The following is a 17,079-nucleotide window of genomic DNA, read 5'->3' on the forward strand; positions in this document are numbered from 1 at the left end:
CGTGCTCGGGGACGTACAGGGAAGCCCGAGCTCCGCAGCTCGCAGGCTCGTGCCCTCGTGCTGCTTCAGCATGAACCCCGTACGCAGCAGGCGATGAAACCCGCTTTGTGGCTCAGGCTGCACCCCTGCACTGGCACAGGCATTACACGGACAGATGTCACTGCAAAGACAGCTAGACCAAGGAGTAGTCAAGTAGTCTCGTCTTTTTTGACAAATAGCTTTCAGATTGCTTGTGCCTCCACCTCAGTTTCGCTGCTGGCAGCTTATCTCCCCCTACAGCCTCGCACTCCCAGCACACGCAGCATCTCTCTCGCGACTAGAACCCATCTTAAAGCAAGGCAGAGATGACAGAGAGCAGCCAGGTTCTCCTCACTGCAGAGCTCCTCTCCACCCGCGTCAGCGCCCGCACGCGAGCCAGGCTCCAGCCTTCCACCGCTTTACCTTGGAGAGAAACTGTTGAGTGAAATACAGCTCCGTTGCCAATTCAGACAGACTATGGTGCTGAGCTGGATGTTGAAATAAAGTTTAGATTAAAAAAAGGAGAGACCTGTTCAGCTTAAGAAGAAGGGAGGAAAAAAAAGAACAGAAAGACTGACCCCTGGGATAACAGACAGACAGTACTGCAACGCAGTTAAATCCGTGAGCTAAACGCGTGGTGTTTCTACCCCTGCAAGTCAGAGCGAGACCAGGCGTCCGAGAGCTATCCTTTCACAGCAGTGGTTTGACACGTGCCAAATGCGAGGAGACGCGATCTTCTAGGCAGAGAGACGGTACCTCCGCGCTGCGGGCCGGGCCGGCAGCGCCTGCACGTACGCCTGTGCGTGGGCACCCACGAGCACGAGTGGGAGAGACTGTGCAGGAGAGAACCGGCGTGTGGGAGAGCGGGAGGGGAGAAGCATGCTTAACGCAGCCACACTTACAGCCTTTGGCTTGAAGGGAGGCTGGATCTCCTTGCGCTCCAGCTTATCCCAGTCGATGTAGCGGAAGAACGCGTGCTCCTTGATGTCCCGCTCCCCTTCTGGACCACATCCCAGTCGCTTGGCAGGGTGCTTGGTCATCAGCTTGGGGAGAGGAAGAGAAGAAACAGTCACTCACAGAGTGTCCAACTGCTTCCCAGAACGTCCACTCTGAGAAGTCCCCAGGGTGCTGCGATGCCCGGCTGGGCAGCCTGCACCACGCGGCCGCTGTCCCGGGACGCCCTGCATCAGGGTCCGGACCCCAAGAGGGGCTCCCATCTCCTCTGCCTGCTTTTGGTGCTCAAAGCAGAGGACAGAGGGAGAAGCCGGAGCAGCTCCAGGGACAGGGAAGGTTGACAACGGCTTACAACAGCAGACTAAGCAGATCGCGGGTACGTGAGCACTGGGTGGGATAAGCACATCCCCTTTTCCTCTGGGAATGAAACTGGTTCACCAAGAAGTAATGTCAGGGTGCTGGTAGAGCTCCATGCATCACTGCAGTCTCCCCAGCCTGCTACAACGGGGGGAGTAGGATGCGTGCAAAGCTGCTCAGCAGTCCCTTTGCTCAGTAGCCAACTTCTCAGCATCTGCATAATTAATTTGAAAGGCCACTGCTGATTTAAGATGAACAATCTGCCCTCAAAAACTTTCATTAGCCCTAGAAGCAGAACCCCCACTTCTCTGGAGCCGCGGCAGCAGACAAGAGGTGTATTTCTAATGAAAGAGTCAATTTGGAGGAAAAAAGCACCAACAGTCCATTAATGTTGTTTATCATCTACACTTCTCCTCTTCACTGGCTCAATAAGAAAAGTGAAACGGGCCATGGGAATTAAGGGCGGCTGTACAAACATTAATATCCTGGGGGCATTGTTTGAGCTGTGTTCAGAGATCAGATGGAGATTCCAGAGATTTAGAAGACGTTGATAAGCACGGAGAATATGAGCCGTACACCTGCAACGAAAGGACTACTTTATTAAAAGCAGGGCAGTTAAAACTGATCCCAGAGCTGTGCAGAGGTTGCAGCAAGCCTGACTCTGTGGCCCAGGGCCGTGGGTCTGCAAGAGCCCCCCGCTGCCCTCCTGCCAGCCCCCGGGAGGGACAGGGCACCCACAGCTCGGGGGGAGGTGGGACGGAGAGACAAGAAGCCTCCCCACCTTTCTGTTGAGACTGGCCCACACCCAAAAAGACATGTTTTTGTAAGCAAGCATCTTCTGACAGAAATAAAGGCATCAGCCCAAGCACTGTGGCGGCAGGCAGCCTGCCGTGCCACGGGGAGCTAATGACCCCCGCCAGGTCCTGCGTCCAGGCAGAGCTCCTCTGCCCCAAGGCGTAAGTGTTTTGACACAAGTCAGCCCTGCCATCCTCGACTGCACAAAACAAACTTGCTCAGGGAAGCTGATCTTTAAAAGTAATGCTACAACAGGGAACTGAAAGCAAGGAAAAGCCTGCAAAAAAACCCCAAACCAAAAACCCCTTGAAAAAAACAACACCCAACACATGTGAAATAAGAGCGGAGCTGCTAACCACTCTGCTAGCAAATAGCACTACATCCATGGCCAGCCAGCTGCGGAGGCAACCTGCAGCTGAAAGAGTGATGGAGCGAGGCTTCCTCGAACCAGCATCACCCCCCGCAAAGCCCATCTGCAAACAGCAAGGGCTTTGCAAGCTGGACAAGTGATTTTCCAGATGGTGAGACTTGCCTCTCCTCAGGGCAAGGATGTGACTGGCATCAGCATCAGTCTTGCAGAGCCCTTCCCCGTGTGAGGAGGCATGGTGGAGCTGCTGCTGGTGGGCTGCAGAGGGAGGGCCACGGGGGTGCCAGGTGGCAGCAAAAACAAAAGCGAGATTTTTTCCTGACTAGTGTTTTACTTTTTTTGTAAATAATACGCTTTCCCTTAGTATTGCAGCATGCCGCCCTTTATGAAAAAAACCCAAAACAACAAATCCCAGCATAAGAAGCCTGGCAAGGTGGAAGATGTTACGCCTCTTGGTCTCTTGAATGAGCGTGGCAGCAGCACGGACAAGCAGGTGGGGCTGGCTCCAGCCCCGCTGTCCCCTGCCAGGAGAGGGGAGCGATGCCACCAGGTGCTGCTGGCAGCGGGTGGGCCGGTGGCCACGGCAGGCAGGGAGCCCACCGCGGGCTTACGGTCCTCCCGCTGCCGACGCAGCGCGGCGAGGCGGGCGACCCACCAACCCCTCGGTGCCGCCGGGCAGCTCCCACATCACCCTCGGCACACGGACAGGCCGATGCCGTGCCCCGCTGAACCTCGCCGTCCCTCGGCTTTCACTACATCCACTTCAAGGTGACTCGGGTTCGGCTCAACAAGAGGATCTGCGCGTCTCCTCGGCGGGCTCCGGACAGCATCCTGACAATTGAATCAGGTCCCGCTTAGCTGTGCCAAAGCGGGAGAGTAAAAAGCATCCTGTGACTCAATGAGGTTTTCCTAAAGCAAGTCCCCGACAACAGTGCGAGAGCCTGAAATGTGCTACTGAACTGATTTAGTGATTGGCTGTCGTGTCAAATAGCTTAGTTTGCTTTCAGAAAAAATGAAAAGAAATCTGTTCGTGGGTCTTTTCTGTTAAGTGCTGACCCTGAACACACTGACACACCGCTAGCTTTTACTGCCACAGAAGGCAAGGAGGGAAAGCAGGTCCGTGTCTGCAGGATCTGTGCCTCCGTCGACACTAAAGCTCACAGATGCCTGTGCATAAGCTGTGAAAGCATCTGACAGCGCGAGCCGGACAGACGTACGGTCACTCATCTGCAAAGGAGGTGTTAGCAGGGGGGAGGCTGTGGCCCCACGGAGGCTCTGAAGGCCAGCGGTGCCAGTGGGCAGGTGGCTCGCTGCCCCGTCCCCACGCTCCCCAGTCCGCTTCCCAGCTCCAGCTCCCTCCGGGAGGTCAGCAAAGCTGCCGAGGCTGCACCGTGCCGGGGCTCCCTCCGAGGGGACCCTCCCCTGCGGGAGAGCCCGATTCCCCCACGTGCACCCAGCGAGAACGTCTACAGCCCTGCTCAAATCTGCTGGACCTCAGCCACCGCGCTGCCCTGCAGACCCTTCGTACGCACACACCACCAAGGACAGTCCGTGATCTTTTACTCATTAGTTTTTCCAGCCAGAGCCCAGGTTCTTACCTGCTGCCTTCTGCTGGAAGCTGTTTTACACACACCTGCCCCCCAAATCAAAGTGTTGCCATTAAACCCCCGGCTTCCTCAGCGTAACACAAATGCACACCAAATTCAGAGCAGCTCAGCCAACTAATAAATCATAAAGGATTTTCTACTTCACGTACCTGCCTGTAAAGCTAAACAGAGCTGTAGTACAGTGCCGTTATTCAGTATTTTCAATATACACATCCAGAAATTAAATTTTCTTGTTTTCCGATTGTGCTTTTATGCATGTGAGCATGAAGGCACCATCTGTTATTGACATATAGGACCCCATAAACATGCAGTTTGATTCTCCTGGCTTACATAGGATAATCATTTAGCTTGCTTTGTATTAAACAGGAACAAGTTCGTTTAATCCCCATGCTAACGCAGCGAAAACCCTTCAGGCTCCTGCAGATAAGGAAGGATGTTTTAGACCAAATCACGTCTGATGCTTGCAGCTCAGGTGCAAGAGGTCCAAGTCTGGACTCAACTGCTTTGCTAAACCGCAGCTTTACTCTTTGCCTCTGGAAGGCAAGCGGATGCTGCGCGTTCATGGGCTTCGTGTAATAGCGGCACATTTTGCACCAAGAGGCAAAGCTGACCCAGATGATCTTTGTCCGTGTTTGACGAGACCACACGGCTTACGGGCAGCAGCCCACCAGGGGCTTCCCGTCGGGGCGCCAGTCCCTCCACCGTCCCGGCACACAGCCTGGGCACGCTTCTGCGCAGCACAGCCGTGCCACCGCGGCAGCACATCCCGGCCCCATCCCAACCGCAGCCCGGTGCTTCAGCCGGAGTGAGAGGCAGCAAACCCCTCGGCACCCAGGAGCGCTCGCCACGCGCGGCCCCAAAACGCTCCCACCTTCCAGCCGCCTTCTCCGTACCCACGGCCACCTCCGAGAGGGCTGCAGCGTGGCACTAAGCAGCTATTCTGTGCTTTTCCCAGGCAGCACCACCAGTGGAAATACCACTCAGAATACCTGTAAACTTTACTGTGGAAAACATGCCATTTTATGCCTTTGCTACCAGGCAGAGATTAAAGAGGGAGCTTATATTCGCAGGCAATCTGTCCACCTGGAAAGGGCTGCTTTGCTCATGCACAGTCAAACCCCTCCATATGGGACAGAAAACAGCTGATGGTTTGTGCCAGTGCCTGCGTGCGCACACACGCACGCCGCTCCACGGGTCTGAAACGGGAGCCTGGCTCCTCATAACCAAACCAGAGCTCAAGAGAGCAAAGCTAAGCTACCTGCACCACGGAAACAGCAGCTCCGACATCAGCCTTCAGAAAAAAATCTGAGCTGACAGCAGAGGAGGGAAATGCTCCATTTGATCTGCTAATTGATGCTGACTGTCGAGTCAAGGAGCTGTGTTCTGGTTAACTCTCCATTTTGCTTCCCAGCCAACAATCTCTGATTAACGCTTGTTTCTTGGCTCGGGCCGATACAAGGCTTTCAGGATCAAATGCTTCTCATCTCCGAGCTGTGCAACAGTAAGTGATGACTGGCACCAGCACGCCGGAGTGAAACCGCGTGGGAGCAACAGAATTGTTTTGGAGAGCATGGCAGTGAAATACCATATCCTTCACGTTTAGGAGTAGAGGCTTCTCCAATTGCTTGCTCTCTGGGCTGATATAAGGCTGGGTTTGTGCCCTCCTGGAAGACTGACCATGTACCAACACAAACAGCACGGCCCTGATGCCCCTGAAGTCAATTGAGACATATTTTACTGTATTCCAGGGGAAAGCATAAATACTTTGTTTCCCACTTATTGACGGTTCTTAGATACCGCACATATTTTTAAACTTTCTGGTGTAGCAGTTTGGTGGCAGCAAAGAACGTCAGGAGTTTTTCTGCACTTCCCTGAAACAACAGTTGTACAAAGGGAACCACCACTTCGCTGCAAAAAAAACTACAGGAATTTATAAAGGACCAAGCCCTCCATGCGTGGCTACGCGTCCTCCCATGCAGCCTCACATTTCCAAAAGTGAGAAAAGCCATTTCAGCTACACCCAGCAGACGTTTCAGTCATGGTCTCTTCTCGTCTATTTACAGCATTCACATTTTGACTGATGCAACAGCAAACAAAGCCGACAGTGAGATTTGTCCCTGTTCCAGCCTCTGCTCCCTCGCAAGCACCATTCCCTTGGGCACCGTGGGATAACGATGTTCACCATCACCAAGCATCTTCCCTCCCTCCTGCCTGGCCAGGAACACAGTGGACTTTCCCCTCATGCCCCAATCAAAACAAGAAGAACAAGAGATGGTGAGAAAGTCTGCGGAAATTCCCCCTTCCATTACCAGTGTGGTTTCCAAATTAAGGTCTCGATTTTACTACATTCTGCTGAAGGTGGGTGCCAGCTGGCCTGGACAGCACCCCCTCCCTGCGCCCCGTTCCAGGCGGGGAACACCTGCAGCAGCTTCTCCCCACGGGACAAGCGAATACTCCTCTTCAACACCAGCTCTGAATCCTGGCAACACTGGAAAGAGGCTTTGAAATGCCGCAGTGGGAGCGTTAAGCGCAAGATGTGTCATTTGTAGATAGAAACACTATTTTGAGATATAGAACATTCAGATATTTTAAATATTAACTATTAAAAGCAAACACTTTTTAAATTCCTACACAAACACATATTTATAGCACTGTTTGATACTGGCTGGCTGAGATGAGGCTCAGTCCCAAGCAATAAACATATGCATAATAACATCAGGACCTGGCCAGCCTTTATTCATCACAACCCAAATTAACTCAGACTGCATTTAAGTCTTGCCTAGGCCCAGTCCCTAAAGAGCTCAGGACACTGGGCAATGCAGAGCTTCACTGCAAATTAAGAGATACGATAATGAAAATACTGCCGTGACCCAACGGAGACGCACACCAGCACTGAACTTCAGGTGCCCCTAAAGGGCGACTGACTCATCAGAGCTAAACGGAAACCTCTGCGGGATGAAGGTTTTGTATCTGATCTTAGGAAAACTATTTAGAAATCATGTTCATTTTCTCTAGGCATCATTCTTCTTTTCAGGCAAAGATGCATAACGCTCCCCTGTTGTCACCTAACGGGGAGCAGGGTCTCTGGGCAGATGCCCTCAACTCCCGCATCCCAGCCAACACTCCAACTTTCTCCTGACCTTCCCCTGAGCAAAGACAGGTCAGCCCTCTGGTCCTACCCGTGTTTCTGCTCAGTGTACCGTAACGGCACAGAAAGGATCTAGGTGTTATTTTTAATTGGTTTTAGTACATGTACACCAAGTAGCACGAGTTGCGGTTCTGGGAGCAGAGAGCACGGGCACCAGAACACGATGGGGCTTTGTCAGGTCCCACCGCCTGCACTTGACCCTCCTGGCAGAGAACGCAGGGCAGCCCTTACCCCTTTGCAGATCGCCACTGCCTCCTTGGACATGGACTTGGGGTAGGCTACGTTGTGCTCCATGATGGACTGGAAGAGCTCGTCCTCATCTTCTCCCTCAAAGGGAGCCTAGAGCAAAGCAAACAGAGGTTCAGCGGCATTTCTCCATCTTTGAGCTTCTGTTTGCTGCTGTGATCCTCAGCCACGAAACCAGCCCCGGCTGCGCCGCGCAGTGACTTGTGTCTCGGCGTCGCAGTCCCCGGCTTCATCTCCAGCACCGAGGAGATGGCCCCCCACCGTGTGCCAGCAACAAAACAAATTACACGTCAGCGTATGCTCGCAATGGAATTTAACACAATCCCATAGGAATCAATTAAAATTCAATTACCTGGCCAGCTAACATTTCATAGAGCAGGACTCCAAATGCCCACCAATCCACGGACTTCCCATAGGGCTGATAAGCAATTATCTGAAAACAACACAAACAGCAGGATTTGATACACTCCCATTTTTAACCTGTTGGCACAATACAAACTAATTTCAAGATGTAGTCCGGGTCAAAAGGACAAGGTTATTTTCTGAGATACCAGTCTCTGAATGGTGGGAAATCGCGATTATAAACAGAACGCACAATAGGCAAAGAGTTCAGTAACTTTAAAAAAAATCATCAGCCTTCAAATATGCACTAAATATTAGAAAAAAACAGAATATTCACTGTGATTTTAGACAGACTCATTCTGATTCAGATGAAACTTTAGCATATTTGTTGTGCTCTTGCAGATTTGTCACGGCCCGGCGCGTTGGAGCAGGAGCAGCAGCCGTTCTTGCTTATCCTGGATGCACTTTGGGATTTTTTTCCGCTGACTTCAGTGCAGTTGGTCTGAAGTAACAACACAGAGTTTGGCCCTCTGTGGATGGTACGTGGCCCTTCAAAACAGATTTGCAGCATATGGGTAGTCAAAACCCTCTGCATTCCAGGCTGCCAGTTTGCTTTCTATTATTTATTGCAGAACATCCCTCATGAAATAACCTAATAACCCATGGCCCCACCCTTACCTGAGCAATGTAGTTGTTTTGGAGTTAGGCTATAACATCGGTGGTTCTTTTTTTGGGTTTGGTTTTTTTTTCTTTTTAAATTTAAAAATATCAACATTTATTTTGGAAAAAGCACCAAAACATGAATTTTTGTATTTTTCCATGATTTTCTCTACAAAATCTGAAACACCCTAAATTTCATAATCATACGACCCTGCAGCAAAGCCACCCAGCTAACCTGCCTCTGTCAAGCAAGTGACCTCACCCGTGCACGTCGGTGGTTTGGGGTGCCCACAGCTGAACCCAGCGAGGGGCTCGGTCCCCCGCCGCAAGACCCCACACGCAAACAAGACAAGCGGCTGGTGCAGAAACGGACCCAGCCCCGGGAGGGTCCCGCGGCTCCTTCCCACGGCACCTCTGCCGCTCGGCTCTCCGTGTCCCTCGGCTCAAGCGTGCAGCAAGCCGCCGGGTCCGCACGCTTGCCTGGGGGCTGCTGCCTGAAGCCAGCCCCCTCCTGCCTTCCCTTCAGCACGGGGGGGTCCCTCCAGCCCCCTGCTGCAGCCCCACGCGAAGGGGAGCAGTGACGGGTCCAACCCAGGGGCCGCAGAAGGAGCCGGGCTCCCGCGGGCACCTTTCTGCTTTGAAGGGTCTTTCAAGCTCCGGTTTATTTGCTGGGTTGCTGCTGATGGGCATCATTTCAGCGTTCGGGGTTTGACAGGCCTTGGGCTTTGCCATCTGTTACTGAACGCGAAACAATTACAAAATTTATTCATCCTAATTACAGAATTCTATTCTGCAAAGATTCCTATGCTCAAGCACAAATGCAGATCGTATGCTAATCACAGGAGGACGTACACAGCAATCCGGCCCCAGAGGTCTGTCCGCAAGCAATGCCTGGAACCCCAAGAGTCCTCATGTTGGGCAGCCCCTGCCCTTGCAAAAGACCTCGGCAGTGTCCAACGGGATCCGACCAGGAGGCACGTCAAGATGCAGGTCAGGCGCTGCCAGCCCACCTAAGAAGAGTCGAGTTCCATCCCGCGAAAGCATCAGCACCGAGGCACGGTTAGAGAGCAAGGCTGATGCCAATCTTCTCTTTGGTCCTGGTCCTGCTCCTGGTCCTGGTCCGGCCACACGTCCAAACGCGGTGACACGACCCTGACTGCCCTGACGGCATCCTGCAGTCTGGCCAGACCCTTCCCACTGAGATCAGACGTTGAGCTTCAGCTCTGAAATTCCTCAACTGAGCGCACTCGAAGTTCTTTCCCCTTGTTCTTTAGACGATTTACGAATGCTCTGGGAAATTTAGGTGTGAACTGTTCACACCATAAAGGCCTTTAAAAGAAAACAGTACTTAGACGAAATCCTTGCAGAAAAGCAGTCTCTGTAAATTGAAGTCGCCGACCGCACGTTAGGGAAGGTCAAAACCCAACAGCTGAAGAACACGTTTTGTTCAGAGGAAATTACACATGCGGGGTCATTTGCACTCAGTACCTGTCACCTTGGCACGCAGAGCTGTACCTTAGAATAGAAAAAGCCCTTAAAATGGGTCAAGCAAATCACAGGACATTTTCACCCTGAAGACATGTTGGCTCGAGAACATTGCAGCTTCCCAACGGGAGGAAGCACAGTCCAGCAGAAGGGCCCTGGAGCGGAGCTACACGCAGGGACCCCGGCTCTGCCACGGGCTTGGCCACCCAGCAGGAGACCACACCAGAACTGTATACCCCCTTTTGCTTTTTACAAAATAGGGCATGTGTATATTCACTCTTTTGAGACACACTGGTAGCAGGCTTTAATACCATTCCTGGGTACTGTAGTGATTTGTGCCCTAATTTCCCATTTTCTGTTTTTATTTTGGAAAAAAAAAATAGAGCAAGGAGAGGAAAATAAGAATTTAAGTGATAATGCTTAGGCAAATACCAAGAGAACTGGTCATTTGTCCTGCTTTGAAAGAGTATTAATCACACACAGCAACTGAGCTATGTACCAACTGAACACCAATATTAATCTTGGTAAGTAAGATGAGGATATGTAATACGCATTTGAACGAGTAATTAAAAACCTCTCTGGCTGCAGCAAAACACAATGTAGTTTAGCATACAAGCGCATCTAACTATGTCCTAGCAAAGAGAGTCTCTTCCTCTAAAATATTTAAATGAATAAATATTAATCTCATAATTGAAAATTCAGCAGAGTGAGAAGATTTGAGAGGGATATTTTTATGTTAAGGGAACAGACATTTGGGAATAATTACCTACCTGAATTTCACAAGTCTGCCTTAAATTGTATCCATATAGCACTTCATGTAAGTGTCATATGTGACTCCACCACATAAGTAATAACCAAATGCAAAGTAATTTTGGAGTGATCAAGAACTGTAAATAGGGAACTTCTCCTCATCAGACACACAGCCCTTTGCTGCAAGTGGCAAGCTGGAGAAATCTAAAGATTCCACTTCGCATGGGAATATTATCCACCGATAATTTCATTTTTCCCACCAGTCATGTTGTGCTGAAAGTGGCCGTTACACATGGCAAGGGGCAAAGCCGAGCTCTTGGGCTCATCTTTTCCAGGAGCAAGGAAGGGTGCGAGGAGCAGCCCTTGGTGGGTTTGAGCATGCCAAGGATCGGACAGGCATGGTGATGCCAGCGACACAGACATGGGAAAAACACCCAGAGAGGGAAAACACACTGCAGGGAGACCAGCAGGGAGGATTTTCTGTACTTTTGAGGCAGAAGCAGGGCATGCAGCCAAACAGAGAGGCAGATCCGGCATCACTGCTTCCTTACAGGACATGAACTTTCCAGGCTGACAGTGAATTCACCGACAGCCCTGTTCCTCTCAGAAAGCTGCCCAAAGCAAGGTCATCCCATGGAACAGTGTCAGACAGGCTGCCCAAACACGTACGGAGCATCTACTGCTCTTCTGCATCCCTTACCTCGGGTGCAATGTAGTCTGGAGTGCCGCAGAAGGTCTTGGTAGTCACCCCGTCCCAGATGTTCTCCTTGCACATCCCAAAGTCTGCAATCTTTATGTGCCCCTCACTATCCAGCATCACGTTGTCCAGCTTTAGGTCTCTACAAAGTGAAAGCAAAACAATAATGCAAAAGACCACCCGTGAAGCCACCCAGCAAAGACACAAGTTTCTGGACTCCAGGCGCTCTCTTGTGAGTGAGCTCTGGCTTCATCTGACACCCAGGCTCTTTGTAGGATAATGTTTGGGGAAATGAGTAAAAATAAGTTACAGATCTGTCAGGATGAAGTGTTTATTTCACTTTTAACCCACAGGAACACCATGCTGGGCAAATTGCTTTTAAGTGTACGTCAGAAAACACTATCATCTAGCAGGGAGACAGATTTAATAGATTTTTTTTTTTTTTTTTTTGTGCCTATGAAAATCAAAGTGTACTTAAAGCTCACTGGCAATGAAGAAGTACCTACTCAGCAGAAGTCCCTGCATCACCTATGCTATGCTCCCCCATGAAAGTACAAATCAACCGTGTTTCTCTCTGATCCTTGTCCACAGAATATCTGTTAGTTATACCCTGCAGGAGCTTTGCTCTTTAGCACAAATTGTGGAGACAGTTTCAGCTGTAGAGCTCCCGATCCGACTCCCAGCCCCGAGCAGCCTCTGCAGAGGTGGGTGCTCCAGCCTGAAGGACAGTTTTGCAGCAAACACTCCGTATTTCAGGTGCAATTTATACATTACCAGCCATGGAATTACCACGCAGTTCTGTGATCTGTGCCACGTCCTATACAGTAAAGCATTACTCAAAGGTCTCCATTTCAATATCAGAGCACGTCTGCAAGATTTCCCTTGCCCGAGGGCCAAGGCAGGCGACAGAGCGGCAGACAGAGGCACAAGCCCAGGCTGTGCCCTGCTCGCCCATCGGCTCAGCCGGCCGCGGCTCTGCGGCTCTGCCCAGCTCCGTGCCTTGTCTGCAGGCGAAGAGCAAACGCACATCGCCCGGTCCGGCGCGAAGGACACACCGTGTCTGCGTGAGCCCTCTTCTTGGAGACCCCCGGCTGAAACACCCCACTGGGAACAGCCTGCTCAGCAGAGCCGTGGGGCTGCACGAGGCTTAGCTTTGTTAAGTAAGAGCCCAATAAAAGGAACAGCATAATTTACAACTTCTTGCTGTTTTTTTTAAGGCTGTTTTTTCCAATTACTGTCAGTGCTTAGAACCTTGATGGGCCAAAGGCAGATGGATATGAGCCTGGATTCGGATTCGGAGGAAGGAAGGAAGAAGGGGCACTGCGGACCGGCAGACCTAGAATCTCTCTGTAGTGGCTGATGGCAAAAAACACCCCTCATGTCAGGTTTGCTCCACTTCTTTCATCTTTGGAACAGTCTTCAGCATCTCATAACTTCAGTAGCACAGCTGGCATTTCTTTTTGCAAAGCAGTTAATGGTATCTGACGCTCATTAGGATGCTCTGCTCTACCTTGGGCTCTGGGAATACTCCTGAGCAGGGAAGAGCAGCAGTACCCTAGTTTCAGTGCTTAAACAGCAGCCTCGGAGCCCGGTCCGGCACTTGGCGGTAACCTAGCTGACTCTGGATGCTATAGTCATATTGTGAACGGAAAAGAAGTTTTAGTGTCTGAACCAGAAGTGACAGACTTGCGCTGCAGATCTCAGAATAAGCCATTCATAAGCACTTAGTCTAGTGTTAATGGTAAGAAAATAGTGCCCTGCAGCAAAATACGTGGCTCAGAATGGGCCACGCTGCCAGCGAGCATTTGTGTCATATGGAGACATGAAACACATGAAACAGAGGCAAGAGAGGAACCAAAGCTGCCTTCCTATAGACCGGGGACAAAGACAAGAACCTTCTCAAAAACCAGCAACACTACGAGGCTCCCAGCTCCGTTTCGGGTGTGCGTACCCCACCGGCAGCCGCCAAACCTGACCCGTGGCACTAGAAGGGAGGAGAGCCCCGCGGCCGGTCGCTGCTCTGCAGAGTGGGGCCGCGGGAGCCCTGCAGAGCATCGCAGCGGTCACATCGCTCCGGCTGGGGCTGGAGTTCTCGGGGGAAGAGAGGAAGGAGGAACTTGCTCACCTACCGATAAATGATGCCTTTGCTCTGCAGGAAGAAGAGGCCGATGGCTATTTCTGCTGCGTAGAACCTGAAATGAAAGATTTAAAAGGAAGACTGATAATTAAAGGAGATGAATCAAAATAAAAACCTTTCAAATCCAATCGCACTAAATGAAATGCGTTAGGCATACATGACCAAAGGATAAAGACAGCCACAACATAAAAATACGAGACAAGTATCACACGAGAATGACACAACCCACCCTCCGCTCGTATCGGGTAGGGATGCGATCAGGTTGCTGTGGGCTAGCAGGGGGCTGTCACTTCTTGTTACACAAATTCTCATTAAGCGAGAGCTGGGATCTACGGCTGTTCGTTTCTCTGTACTGGCAATGCAGCTTGAAAAGTTATCTGTCATCTCGGGGAGGCCGACGAGATAACATGCACTGCCACCCCCTTCTTTAAAGAATATTCTGGGTCTCAGAGGACTCTGCCAGAGTGCAAAACACCAGTCCAAACCCACCCGGGCTCTGCTTGCTGTTTGTGTTTTTTCTTGAAGCATATGAAGGCTTTCACAGACACCTTCTGCTCTGTCCAGATTACAGGGAGTAGGAGCCAAAAGCCACCAGTTAACACTCAGGTCAGCAACCCCAGTAGAGGAGCCAAAGACCCGACATCCCTCACGCCCTGGGGAAGGGCACGGGGCAGAACAGAGGTGAGCTGGCAGCACGGCGGCTGGGAGCTCACCAGCTGCTGCTGGTGTCTCCCAGGAAGCTTCCAAACCTCCCTGCCTGGTCCTTTTATGAAGGTCAATTATTTACCTGTCAACCAGTGTATCCCAAAGAGGAGCTGGAGGCACCAGCATGCTTGGCACCAGGCAAAGAATGATCCTGCATCCTCAGATTCCTGCTGTTCTTCCTTTCCCCTCCCTTTCTGCCCAGGACTTGCACCACAAAAGCCTGTAGCTTGGACTATATTTCCAGCTGTATGACAAAGGTACATCAAGTACCTACCCTGAAGGTGCCAAACTAGGGCTACTGAACTTACACAGCGTGTGGCTCTTTAAACCTCCCAACCTGCTGGATCTGGTACATTAAGTCCCCACCATTCACGTATTCCATCACAAAATACAAGCGATCCTAAAGAAAAAAAGCAAACAATTAGCAGCAGAATTATTAGAGCAGGGAATCTGCAGGGGTCAGAAATAAGGACCAAGGCAACTGACAGCTCCAGTCTATATTTTTCATGGCAATACAACTATCATCATTGTCCTCCCCCAGGGGTGCAGGTGGAGCTTCTGTTCACATGGAATCCATAAGACAGATGTACTAATTCCTTTGCAACGCTCTGGACTTAAGCTCTGCATCTTTGCAGATAGATCTGATGGAGAAGGCAAGTGGAGGAATTCCTAAAACAGAGGTTTTTCACTTCCCATTAATAAATTTGCTCTTATTCTTCACTGAAGCCATTTTGCAGGGCGTTTGATCAGACAGCTCCTTGCCTGTATTTCCCCAGGCACTGCATGGCTTCAATTAAGAGATGCGCAAGAGATGTGAGCAGTTCCTATGGGGACCAGCCTCCATGTGCAGGCAGCGACCAGCATGATTTGGCCAAGCACCGGGAGGGCCGTGGGACATTCCCAGCTCACCAGTCTCGCCGGGAGCAGCCTGCGGCAGTGCCGGGACCACACATGCTTGCAGGGGACCCAGCAGCCCCCGGTCAAGCTGGGGAGGCAGGAGGAGGCTGCATCCCCTCTCCTCGCTCCTCCTAGCCTGGTCTGAGGGTGTACTTAATGTTCACGCATGGTTAATTAAGTAAGTAGTTGTTAAGAGTAGAACAAACAGGCCAACCAGTGACTTTGAATCAATTAAAACACTTGCTAGTAGGTGCAATCACAGCCACCTATAAGCACACACCGACTGCCTCTAATGTGTCAAACGCACTTTGCTTTCATTAATTAAGACTCCCCAGATTAAAGCACCCCTCCTCTTACACAGCGTGGCAGCCACACAGGTGCAGACCTAAGAAATTCCCAAGTAAGCTGAAGTGATATGTTCTTCTCTGCACCACGCTGTCCCCAGGGAAAGCCAAGCCACGGTCAGGGGCAGGCTGGGGCTTGCACCGTGCACTGTCCTGGAGCCGCAGCGACTGCGGGGAGCTGGCGAGGGGCTTGTATACACAGGATGGCTCCTGCATTCATGGCTACCATTAGTCCTGCTGGGTGTAAGCCCAGTCCTCTACACATTGCTAGAAATTTGAGAAAGCGTGGGCTGCAATCAACCCCGAGGAGAGCAACGAGGCAAGAAACAAGACCCAAGCATTCCCACAAAGCTCAGAACCGAGGATTAATAAAACAAAAGCAGCTGGATTTTATCATGCCGCGTCTTGAACGGAGCTCTAGCACGAGCCCTGCAAATCCCGGGAGACACAAGATTTGAGCCAGCAGGAGCTCCACACCAGCAACACCTTTACCCTGGGGAATCCATGCCCTTGAAATGCCACTTTCCTCTGATGTTTCACAGCTCTTTTTTCTAATGGGAAATGGCTGTGAAGAAAATTGTGCAAGACTGCCAAAACCACCGACCTAAACCATTGCAGGACGTTTCTCAGGGAGGGAGAAGCAATGGCTCCGGACCACCGGAGTGCATGCAGGAGTGGGACACAGACTGCTGTCCAAGTGGATCTTCCCTGCCAGCAGACATCTGTGCTCCGACCTGTGCGCGTGTCAGTTATGGATGAGCACAGCAAAGCGCTGCGTAACATCAGGCCTGAGTCACCCTTCTTACAACAAGCAACTTTCCACAGCCTTCAAAAACCAGTCGTGGGGCCTCGACGCACAGGAGCCCAAAGACATCCCCGGGCTCGCCCCAGCCCTAGACCACAAAAGGAAAGACACAAAGGCTGGAGCACTGCGAGAGCTTCAGGTTCGCAGCACTACATAAGAATTCATAATATTTCCCATTCTTCTTTTCCTCCTTAAATAAAACTTGCCCTGCTTTTAAGACAGTAAGGATGAGGAGCCCAGAAGATATGCAAATGTGAGCACTACCATAATAAGGGCTATAGAGTAACTCGGGTAATCAGCTCCTGCACCCCAGGCACAGCACAGCGTGGCGATGCACAGTGCACCCTGACAGCGGGGCGGCCTCAAAGGTAATTAAATACAGTACCGAAGGGCCAATCAGCCTATGTAAAACATGTGGCACTGATGGGATAGAAAAGAGATTTCGGCTTATCAGATGGCTGGGAATTTTGGAGCATACCCCTCCGTAAATGACTGCCTCTGCCAAGGCGTCGATCCAGTTCAGCAGTAAGGCACAGGGCAGGCAAAGTCACCTTCAGCAGCCACCGCCACGCTAGTCAGCCTGTGACAGTAACTGGAAAGCAAAGCAATATTGTGCTCATTTGCAGCTGTTTCCTAAATATATCGATCAACTTCAAGGAGGAAGAATATTAAAAAGATGGTCTCTTGAAACAGCCAGCTGAGCTCTAAAAGCAGGATTTGAGCTTTCCTCATTTGGGTGGAGAAGAGAATGCTGGTGCTTCAGAG

At 51.0% G+C, this 17,079-nt stretch overlaps 1 protein-coding gene across 4 annotated transcripts in view; it reads right to left on the bottom strand.

Moving 5' to 3' along the window:
- PRKCB (protein kinase C beta) overlaps positions 1–17,079 on the bottom strand; it is a 136,914-nt gene that overhangs the window by 19,014 nt on the left and 100,821 nt on the right. For all 4 annotated transcript variants that reach the window (XM_052772283.1, XM_052772282.1, XM_052772285.1 and 1 more), the window contains 6 exons: positions 14,577–14,668; positions 13,556–13,618; positions 11,430–11,568; positions 7,845–7,925; positions 7,478–7,585; positions 921–1,061 (listed from right to left, as the gene is read on the bottom strand). In XM_052772283.1, coding sequence (XP_052628243.1) covers positions 921–1,061; positions 7,478–7,585; positions 7,845–7,925; positions 11,430–11,568; positions 13,556–13,618; positions 14,577–14,668 — 624 coding nt within the window. The remainder of the gene's footprint in view (positions 1–920; positions 1,062–7,477; positions 7,586–7,844; positions 7,926–11,429; positions 11,569–13,555; positions 13,619–14,576; positions 14,669–17,079) is intronic.

This window comes from Harpia harpyja, chromosome 21 (genome assembly GCF_026419915.1).
Source record: "Harpia harpyja isolate bHarHar1 chromosome 21, bHarHar1 primary haplotype, whole genome shotgun sequence".
In the NCBI taxonomy this organism is placed as follows: Eukaryota; Metazoa; Chordata; class Aves; order Accipitriformes; family Accipitridae; genus Harpia; species Harpia harpyja.